Raw genomic sequence first — 11,991 nt, forward strand, 5'->3', positions numbered from 1 at the left:
AATTTCCAAAATTTAAATCGACTGAATTTTAGTTAGCTGAAGAGAGGTTGTCAATGGACAAGATTTGAACTTATTGATTAACTGAGTATTTCAGGAGGAACATTAGACAGCTTATAGTTTAAAGTTTTGTTTAAATTTTAATTATTTTACATAGTATGTAGAATTTGCTTACTGGTATTTTTACTTGCACCAAAGGGATTATATTCTAACCTTTTTCGCGTTTGTATCAATAGTACTCATATAAAAAATCGATAGCCTTACGTAAAAATATTCAACCTTACCTCCTGTTTAATTATAAGCCGTATGATGTGATAACAAATTCTACTAAATTTTCATAATTTTGTATTGATTTTCTATTTTTAAAAGAGCTTTGTAAAGTAACATATTCTTATTCTGAGTCTTTTAATTTAACATGACCATATAAAAAGTACCTCAGGTATTTATATACATGGTTAGATATCAAGCAAAAATGTTATGCATAATTTTAGCGAATTTCCCATAAAGGGAATAAGCTATTTTATAGTGCAAATCTAGTTGTCAAAACTACGATTAATAACGGGTTTGTTATTTTAACGGGAACAAAATTTCCTTTCAAGTTTTAATTTGGTTTTGTTATGCGTTTCCAATACGGTAGTTATTTGTGTATAACTAGTGAGGAAAGTATCACTTTGGTGATTGTAGTCGTAGTATCTTTAGGTGTTGGTACTTATTGAGCGAAGCTCACTTTCCCTCACTTTGTAACTTCTTTGTAAGAGCATCAGAATGTAAATGGCTTGACCAACTAATATTAAATTTGGCCAACAGCTAAAGAATACTGAGCACAATGTTTTGGTAAAAAATATTTGCAAATTTTCCTCTAAATTTTATTTTACGGGTCACGCAATTTCGCTTGTTATTTTAATGTAAGTTGAAAGACAAATTATATTGGGTTTATGACATAAGGGTTTTTCTCGTTTCATTTAAATAAGATAAACATGTGTTAAATGTTTGTAACTGTTTTGTTTACATTTTAATGTTTACTTTCATCCTAGGTTAAAGTTTAAATGTAACAGTTTATCAATGGAAGTAAAAGTTTTGCTATATTTGTTTTGAGCATGATCAAAGGCCACGTCGTCATATTGGTCGTCGCACCAATAATGCAAATATTGTAAGAGAGTGGCGTCGTGAACAAGAAGAACCAGATGAAGCAGTGGCGCAAGAAGCTGGTAATGATAGGCAGTTAGCTAATCAATTATAACATGAATTAGATGCACTAAAATTTTACACTTGCATTAACTGTCATCGCCAACAACTAACATCTTCAAACCAATCACCGATTTGTTCGCGTTGTCATTCAAATGCTAAATTCACGGCGTTAAATAATATCATTGACTATTGGATACAGAAGTGTGATGCTATGGATGTGTCAAGTGTCCCGAACGAATTAACTGACCTGACGATTGTAGAACAAATGTTGATTGCACGAGTACATCCCGCTTTATGCGCATTTACAAAGTACAAGCAAATGGTCAGGATGGCCAGTTTCATTACAAAGTTAACATCATTAATGTTGAGCAAGATATTAATGAAATAGCATCTGTCTTGCCTACACTGAGCGAAAACTTAAAAGTCATCATTGTCCAAAACGTCAAGGCATCTTTGGCCATATCGATTACAAAGTTCGACGTGAAAAACTACAGCAAGCACTTATTTGGCTGAAGGCAAATAACCCATTCTATTTTGACATACGCGCTACACCAACTACAAGAAAGAAGCTCTTGACCGTTTAAACGAAATGTCAAATTGATATATATTCAATCTAGTGTCAACTAACAATATTCTATTTTCCTATGTTTTAATACCAGCTGATTGGTTAATTATTTACTGTTTTTCTGTTGTGAGTCAGTTGTACAATTTAAAGTTTTGTTTTAGTGTTTGTACTTTTTACAATGTTAAAATATATTTCTCAAACGTTTAAAGTTTATTTAATTTAGACACAATATTGGCGACGAGGATGAGTGAAATACTTAAGCTTAAAAAGGTATTAACTGCAAGCAAAATTCAAATTAGCAAAGCTTACAATGCAATTGTACAAAATAAAACAGTGAGAGAAGACATGAGTAGTGATGAAGTCACAGTGCGGTTGTCTTCATTACGGACATATTGGAACAGATTCGAAAATGCTCAATCTGAACTTGAATCTTTAGTTGATGAAGAAGATATTGAGCAATTAGCAACTAGTAGAAGTGAAGTTGAAGAGCTGTACATTACAACCGAAGTGGTGTTGAGAAACAAACTGCAATCCCCAACCACAGTTACGAATCAGTCTTCGGTAGGTTCACACCCTTCTGTTACATCAAATATTGCTTTTGTTCCATTCGACGAAGGAGAATCATTTACGAACTTTATCAAAAGATTTGAAAACTTTATTTCCTTGAAGGAAATTTCTGACGATAAAATAAAACTTTGCACATTACTTGCAGTGCTTCCACCAAAACTACATGAACAGCTTCAAGACCTGGTTTTTCCAGATGATCCATACAAAATGGATTACAAAAATGTGGTAACAGTATTGAAGGATTATTTGGAACCGTTACCTAGTGTTATATCTCTTCAACACAAATTTTTGTGCCATGTTCAGCAAGACGAATCAACGATGGATTTTTCAATGGATTTGAAGAGACTAGCAAAGGATTGTCGCTTTCAATGTGAATGTGGGAAATCTGTATCAGACATGTTACTAAGAATGCAGTTTGTTAGAGGACTTAAAGATAATGATGTAAGAGGGCAGTTACTACAGAAAGAAACAAATACTTTCAAAGATTCAGTGCAAGCTGCAATTTCCTTTGAATCCTCAAGACTTGAGAGCAGCATTATATGAAATCCTACAACAGCTGCTGTTCTTAAGCTAACAGGAAGCACTGAAAGAAAGAAGCCGGAACAACAACAATATGCAAGCAAAGGACCAACCAAGAAGACCGAAAGATATCATACAGTTCGCTCTACATTTGACTAACTGCGTGGTCGGTGCTATCGATGCGGGGATAAGTTCCATAAAGCTGATAGTTGCAGGTATAAGGATGAATTCTGCAATTCTTGTAATAAGGTTGGTCACTTAGCCAGGGTCTGCATGGCAAAGAACAGAGCTAGGCATATCAACCAGATCGAGGACAGTGAAAACGTAAGTGATATTGACCATGCAACGTACGACACATATAAGATACAAATGAATGGTTCTGACAAGTTCATGGTTGAAGTTACATTAGAAGGAAAGCCAATTCAAATGGAATTGGACACAGGAGCAGCTTTATCGTCGATATCATACAAGGATTATAAGAAACTAAATTTGAGTAAAAAACTATTTCAAACTCACGTACAACTAAGAACTTACACGGGCGAACTTATAAAACCAAAGGGGGTAGTGTATGTTGAGTTTAGCTTCAAAGACAAAGCATACTTTGGCAAGCTGTATGTAATTGGACAAAATGTTGAACCTATTTTCGGAAGAGAGTGGCTTAGGGAGATTAACTTAAAAATTGGAGATATCAGAACTATTCAAGAAAACTCGTGTGATCTTTCTAAACTCCTTATAGAATTCTCTGATGTTTTCAAAAAGGAAATTGGATGTATTCCGAACGAGAAGGTTCATTTATCCCTTCAAGAAGGTTGCCAGCCCATTTTCATCAAACCCAGACAAGTTCCATACTCACTTAAAGGAAAAGTAGAAGACAAACTCAATCGACTAGAGAATGCCGGTATAATCACTAAGGTGAACAATGCTCAGTGGGGAACGCCAATTGTCCCAGTGGTTAAACCCAATGGATCTGTAAGAATATGTGCAGACTATAAAACTACACTGAATAAAGTGATACAAGACGACAAACATCCAATACCTAGGATAGAGGACATTTTTGCGGAAATGAATGGAGGGAAGCTATTTTGTACATTGGACATAAGCAATGCTTACCTGCACATGCAAATGGATGAGGAAAGTTCAAATATGCAAACTATAAGTACTGAAAAAGGTCTTTACAAAGTCAACAGGATGATGTTTGGGGTAAAGTAGCACCATCAGTATGGCAAAGGTTCATGGACAGAATACTACAAGGAATTAGCGGTGTTAAATGCTTCTTTGACGACATTATCATACAAGGATCGAATTATGAAGAAACTGTGCAAAGATTGAAGCTAGTCCTTGATAAAATAAGGGAACATGACCTTAGATTAAATTTTTAAAAATGTAAATTCTTTCAGAAAAGGATTGCTTACTTAGGTCATACAATTGATGAAAATGGACTTCAAAAGGGGTCTGAAAAGGTAAAAGCAATTGTTGAAGCAAAGCGACCTCGTGATGTCAACCAATTACGTTCTTTCATAGGTTTGGCAAACTACTACAATAAGTTCATACCCAAACTGGCAGAGAAACTAAACCCTTTGAACAAACTCTTACAGAAGGGCAAGAAATTCGAATGGACTGATGAATGTGAAAGAAGTTTTGAATCTGTTAAATTGGACATTGCCAAAGATGAAACTCTAATCCATTACAATCCGTCATTACCCTTAATACTGTCACCAGATGCATCACCAACTGGCTTAGGAGCTGTAATTTCACACCATCTAAAAGATGGAACAGAAAAGCCAATTGCCTTTGCATCTAGGTCACTAAGTAAAAGTGAGAATCAATACAGTCAAATTGACAAAGAAGCGACTGCCATTTATTGGGGTGTGAAAAAGTTCTTTCCATACTGCTATGGCAGGAAATTCATTCTTGTCACAGACCACAAACCTCTTGTATCTATTTTTCATCCTTCAAAATCCCTACCTGCAATGTCAGCTACACGTTTGTTAAATTACGCTCTTTTCCTTGCTGGTTTTGACTATAAAATAGAATACAGAAAAACTTCAGACCACTCCAATGCAGATTTTCTTTCAAGATTCCCAGTAGAAAAGTTAGAAGAAGGTGAAGATCTCTATTCAAAATTTCAGATGAATCAAATATCTATGCTGCCACTTACCAAAGAGACAATTGCAGAACATACAAAGAAGGATACATTTTTCTCTAAAGTCAAGACAGCCCTTGAAAATGGAGATGATCTTGAGACAATGGGATTAAACAACAACGAGTACACATTACACAAAGGATGTGTTTTTCGAGGTATAAGGGTTGTGATACCTTCAACTCTTCAGAAAGAAGTACTCAAAGAACTACACGTGGGCCACCTTGGGATGACAAAAATGAAAGCAATGGCCAGAAGCTATTTGTACTGGAAGAATGTGGACAGAGACATTGAAGAGTTGGTCAGAAACTGTAAGATATGTTCCCAGAAGAGAAATGAACCTCCAAAAGATAGGAATCACCCTTGGGAAGAACCATCTGGACCATGGGAGAGAATACACTTAGATTTCCTTGGGCCCATGAATGGAAATTACTTCCTAGTCATCATTGATGCTCATACTAAATGGCTAGAAATATTGCATACAAAATCGACTACAGCAGAGTGGTGTATCAAAAAGTTACAACATCTATTTACAACGTTCGGTCTTCCAGTGACAGTCGTTACAGACAACGGGACACAATTCACCAGCACAGCTTTTCAAAACTATTTGAAAGAAAATGGAATTTGTCATAGAACATGCGCACCATTTCATCCTTCTAGCAATGGACAAGCAGAAAGATTCGTACAAACAGTGAAGAAGGGGCTAAATTCAATGGTGGGGGAGAGAGGTGACATACAAACAAAGATCGACGCATTAGTCACACAGCTGAGGAAGGCACCAAGCTCTACAACTGGAATGTCTGCATACAAGATGATGTTTGGCAGAGACATCAGGACTAAACTAAACGTCATGTCAGATAAAACAGAAAGGTTTAGCGTCAAAGAACAAAGGAAGATTGGAAGACAGTTCAGTGTGGGACAAAAGGTGCAAGCAAGGAACTATGCATCCAAAGAAAAGTGGAGGTTAGGAGAGATCATCAGTCGAGTGGGCAACGTCATGTACAGAATAAAAATGGACAATGGATTGATATGGACCAGACACACTGACCAGATCCTTCCTAAGAATTAAGAGGGGAGAGTTGATATATATTCAATCTAGTGTCAACTAACAATATTCTATTTTCCTATGTTTTAATACCAGCTGATTGGTTAATTATTTACTGTTTTTCTGTTGTGAGTCAGTTGTACATTTTAATGTTTTGTTTTAGTGTTTGTACTTTTTACAATGTTAAAATATATTTCTCAAACGTTTAAAGTTTATTTAATTTAGACACAATACAAATACACATGTCTAATAACCTTTTATCAATTCTTATTTTTATTCTTAACTAAATAAATGAACTATCAGATAAATTTGTCATTCTTTAGAACTTAAATAATATTGAGCAAACAAACTGTGAATCTGTTGAAAGGGAACATATTGTAGGTTGTTAGCTGCTTTAGCCATTGACAATCTTTAAATAATGCTTCGCTCATTTATGCGTCTAAAGTGTAACGGCAGACCACCCTAGTTTTCAAGAATACACGCATTAACAGTAATAATCAGTATAAACAGAATAAACAAGTTATCTTGTAACTTTCTTACTTACGAACCAAGAAGAAAATAGTTCATATGCTCGTTTATACTTCTTTCTTTATTTTCAGGAAACAGGTTTAATGAAACATGTTTTGCAGTTTCTGCTACATATTTCTTCTGGTGTACACAATATATTCACAATCACTGAGTTCATTATTCTCAAACATGCTAGGCCCACTTATAATTATTCTTTCAAATAGTTACAGGTCCTAACTTATGTTATAGGTTGTGTTCAAACCAAGCGTTGAACGAAAAATGAACATAAACTATAAACAAGAAATGACAGGTTAAATCGCAGTTATAATAGTCAATCAGCTGATCATAGTATTATCTTTAAGTGTTGCCAACCTATTTCCAAGCGTACACGGATTACGTGCATTATAAAACCACGCTGTTTTGTGTTGATGTGTGCCAAAGTAAGTACATGCAGCAATTAGCATCTTTGTGTACTATAAACAGTGCAAGGAAGCCAACTTTGTCGGGGGACTGTAGGAAAAAGTATATTTACAATAAAATGGTGTTTTAGCCAGTTGCATGATTTTCATTTGCACACATGTAATTATTTATAGGTAAACTTATCCATCTGTATTGAAAAGAAAAAGGTTACGGATGAAAACAGGTACGATAAACTGGTCATAAACCATTAAGAAACTTCATTTTAGCAAAGGACGTTTCATGATATATTAAAATTATTACTGAAATTTTGTATGGTTAAGCCAATAATATAACCTAATCTTTGAAACCACAGATTTTAAATTGTTTAATCAAAATGTGTTAAGTACATATTTTAAATAAATATTGTAGTTGTGAACATGGGGTTGTTTTCATATTCATAGATGATAATACACCCTTGAAGTCTGAGCCTGACAGAGCATAATCAGCGCTACACATTCATTATCCTTTGCCGAGATTGTGGTTACTTATATAACAATTTTGTTACTACTTTTTAATACTTTTTGATGAAATGGCGACCATACAAAGTAGGTATTTTAAGCCAAGTATGAATGGAGATGAGTGGTGCGATCTTGTAGTCTTGTTACTTGTTAGTGACTGAGGTCGACATATATAATAAACATATGTTTCTATAAAGTAATTTTAGTAGATAAAAAAAAAACTAACTGTGAATACCTTCTTTAAACACGGTAGTTAGTATTTACTACATTTTACAAGCCCACTTATCAGTTATCTATTTAATTATTTTACCTTGCGGTTAAAAGTGATGAAAAGGGTTGAACATTCATGTATTGTGTTCTTAGGGAATTGAACCAGTTACATCCGCTTTTGAACCAACTACAAACTACTTTACAAAAATACTTGAAAATGTTGTTTGAATAACAAGTAATTTTACACTATTAGGAATGAACAATTGTTTTACTTACATGTATATCATATAGTTAGTTGTTTCACCAACCCTTTAGAGCGAGAAGCGCATTAGGTAACCAAGAAGCAATAATCTTTAGTCACAAGAATACAGACAATTGTTATTGACCTGTCAAACTGCCAGGTCATTTAAACATACACATTTAGTTGAAAATTCATGAAAACTAAATAGAAACTGAAGTTTTTATTTTAGTTGGGATAGTTTATATTTTGTTGTATGCATATTTTCCCTAAATAATGTTAGTCTGTATTTTGTAATTTTTAACATTAAAATACTCCATAAATGTTTCTTTAATCCTTTTCTGCTCACATGTTTTTGTTGTTGTTATTTTTGTCACCAAGAATTTCATACTAAATATACACCAATGACGCAAACAATGCACTTGACTTCCATTCATGTAGGAGGGAATTTTAGTGATAATATGGTAGATTGGCAGCCCTGACAAGCCCAGGAGCTTTTACATCCATTAACACTGTATGTGTACTGATAATGCCACAGTGAATGGATTAGTATAGTAGAGTACCTTGGTATACACAGGCTCTCTTTTGGTGGTAAACAGTAAAAAAAATTTAAAAATAATTAGGTACAATTCTTCCTCTTTTAGAAACTTTTCAAAAATATACATTGAGAGGGGGTTGAGTAAAGAGGTAAAATAATTTGAAACCCCACAGATTTTGTAGTAAAATGTAATTTGAAAATTCCTTGCAAGGGCAGATCCAGAAGCAAGCTTGGAATCCCTAAAGGTGTGTTTGTTTAAACAAAAATCTAACCTGGATGTTGTTTGAAATCCCTACAGGTGATATTATTAGGCCCACGGCCTACCCATAAATTAAAGTTATTGTTCCTGCCCCTTAAGTTTTTGTTTAGACTTCCTTTTTAAAGGAATTAAGTTTATCTAGATCGTCTCAAACGTAGTTTTCATCAATTGTTTTGTCTCATGTTTATAATCTGACTATGTGTAACATTAAACTGAAAACTGATTGGTAAGCTGTTTTAATTAAAAGTATTAAAGTGCTATTAATTTGCAATTCAAATTTAAACCTGTAGGCCTAATATAGATAGTTAGCATCACTGGATCTTTGAAAGTAAGTTCTAGCGATAAATCAAACCCTAGGGGTGGGGGGGGGGGGCGAATCCCTACATTAAATTACCTTAGTTAACATTAGTTTAGTTTAAGGTAATTTTTTAACTTAATTTAATTTAAATTACTTGTATATGACAAAAGTTTGCATGTAAAACAGAACTTTGTATCTGATGTACGCTGGATAAATAAAGACGTTATTTATTTATTTAGTACCTCTGCTGGATCATAAAGCTTTGAAATGGCACCTAAAATGTAATCTGTTAAGTAGAACTGGCAAAAAAGAGATGTCAGAGAGAAAATCCTTATTGTATCAAGGATAGGGATAGATAGATTCCCCTATAAATTATATTAAAATTATAGTTAAAATTATAGTATTTATCCGCATCGTTTTGCCATGATTTCATTAAGGTTGGGCTCTGAGATAAATATTGAATATTACCTGATATTAAGTTGTACACCTTATTAATAGGTACTTTAATTGATTCTTGAACGAATGTGTTTGAAATAATAATCGTTTCACATTAATTTTAGAACAATTTGTTTTAACCAGTTTTCAATGCTTACACCACCAAGTTTATGAACCAGCTTAAAACCTTTAATATGGCTTTATAATTATAAATCTTTACATAAATTATTTGTATTTAATTAAGAACAGTGAAAGGACTAAAGGACAAGGATACAAGTATTACGCAAAACCACCAAAGATGTTTTTAAAAGACTGAAAATAGGTAAACAGTTCTGAATGGTAACTAACGACCACACACTTGATGATTGTTTTGGAAGTTCTTAGTTGAATTTGAGGCAATCAATTTATTTAAAGTCAATACAATTACACGCGCCGAGTCTTATTTTCTCAAGGTAAACAAAAGCCACGGATGAGAATCTAGGGCAAGTAAACCGTTGTTTAATTTTAAATTTCCAGGGAAATCTTTATAAATAAAAATTGGAATCAAACTGAGCTTGATTACCAAAATCAAACAAACAGATTAAGTTAAAGACAACTATCTATTCAAAAGTTGTCTAAAGGTTGTTCGAAGACACAGGAATGGTAAACAAAATTATAATTATCTAAGAAAAGAAATCCTTAGAGATATACTATGCCAATTGAACTAATTTGCTTTTTAAGTATGTTGGTTTAAAACGTTGATATGACCTATGACATAATAAAATTGTGTAGGAACAATATATTGTTGCAAATCTTTCCTATGTAGAGATAAAAGAGTGAAGATTGCTGTAAAACAATTAAGTAAGATTCCTATTAAATTATACAACCGAAAAAATGTAAATTAAATTGTAAATCTTGACATCTGTTACATTTGCCATAAGAATATTCTATAACAATAGATACACAATATTTGTTTGGTATTGAACACATTCCAAATGAAACTGAAAAGTAATGAGTTAGAAATAGCTTTTCCTAGTGTTGTAAAATTATTGGTATTATTATTGTATTCTAAACATAGTTTAAGTATCTGATTTTCGTTTGTTTGTTGGTTGTATAATCATATTTGGTTTTGTATCTTTGACATAAAAACTATGTTAAAGAAAACCTAATAATTTAGAAACCCAGTTTTGTAATACCAACATAAATACACAGGTAAACAAAAGACAAGCTGCCAAACTAGAATTATATAATGACATTTAATGTGATGTAAAAAAGTAGCACACAAATAACGTACTAAACTACAATGCAACAATTAACACAAACAGGAATAAATTAAGTATAAATTTAGAACTAATAACAAACAAAAACAATAAATACATACCATAAAAAATATACCAGAACAAGTTTAAAAACAGAGGTTAGGCATCTTACATTACATTAGAATTGCCTAAATTGTTGTAAACTTATTCAGTATAGGTTAACAAAAACTTTTAATTAACATGGATGGAAATCTAGCACACATGTCACCTTAATTACTAAATAAAATAGTTGCGTAAGGCTAGAAATGTCACATATTAACATGTAATATCTGGAATATACGTATTTGGTAGTATGTAGTATATTAATTATCCTTTGTATATTACGCAACGTATTATAACCATGTTGTATGTTGTTTAAATATGCAAGAAATAAATCATTTAAAAATAAAAACAATCATAATTCTATTTTAATTTTAAGACCAAAACAAAACAATCAACTTTAAACAAAATTATTTTAAAATGTCATTTTATACCTTTAAACAACATTAATAAAAACAAAAACATACAATTTAATACAGCAAATATATGAACAAGGTGCCCCCAAACTCCCTACTGACCTTTTAAGGAATGTATCTTTTCTGGACCAAAGACAAACTAAAATATTCCGTATAAATTCCCAAGCTAAAACGTTGCTCAACCGTCATTTTTTTACATAACTTTTTTTTATTTCATAACGGCTATTTGTAGTTAATTGAAATTTGGTACATAGATAGATAACGCAAAGACCTATTTAGGGAAAAAATATTATTTATACACTTTCAGTTTCTAAATGGCGGATATTTAAATCTTTTAAACTTAAATAACATTAAAACTACATAGATAAACAAAACCACTGTGGTTGTATTTCATCTTTTAAAATAGTCAATGGTTTTATTTAGAAAATTTTAACGATAGGCCTATCTAATTTAAGAAATCGGTTCATAAATAAGAGGAAAGATTATTTTGTAAGATACTGCGTTCAACAATATTTTTACTCATTGGGTAAATAACAACTAAAACAGGATTTTCTTTAGCAAGTTATTACAGTGATATATATTACCCAATGATGGCAGGTACGGTTTAATACTCAGTATTTTGAAATTATGAGTTTTCTCCCTTAGATTATGAACCGATTTTCTTTTCTTAGATATGGTACGGCTAGAATCATAATAAAATTGCCTAAATAAAACATTGCAACAGTAGTTTAATTTAACAATGTTGTTTTTATCTTATTTCATAACAAAAATTTTAAATAACCGCCATTTTAAAATTAAAATTTATAAAAATAATT

General features: G+C 32.5%; 1 protein-coding gene across 1 annotated transcript; it reads left to right on the forward strand.

The window, feature by feature from the left end:
- Window positions 1-2,095: 2,095 nt before the first annotated feature.
- LOC129003513 (uncharacterized protein K02A2.6-like) lies at window positions 2,096-6,045 on the forward strand. Its single transcript, XM_054431809.1, has 3 exons — window positions 2,096-2,311; window positions 3,086-4,036; window positions 4,234-6,045. Exons 1-3 carry the CDS (start codon window positions 2,096-2,098, stop codon window positions 6,043-6,045), a joined length of 2,979 nt encoding a protein of 992 aa, XP_054287784.1.
- Window positions 6,046-11,991: the final 5,946 nt, after the last annotated feature.

This window comes from Macrosteles quadrilineatus, unplaced genomic scaffold (assembly GCF_028750875.1).
Source record: "Macrosteles quadrilineatus isolate MER2022 unplaced genomic scaffold, UCM_ALF_1.0 Scaffold_9__3_contigs__length_116548681, whole genome shotgun sequence".
NCBI classification, from domain to species: Eukaryota; Metazoa; Arthropoda; class Insecta; order Hemiptera; family Cicadellidae; genus Macrosteles; species Macrosteles quadrilineatus.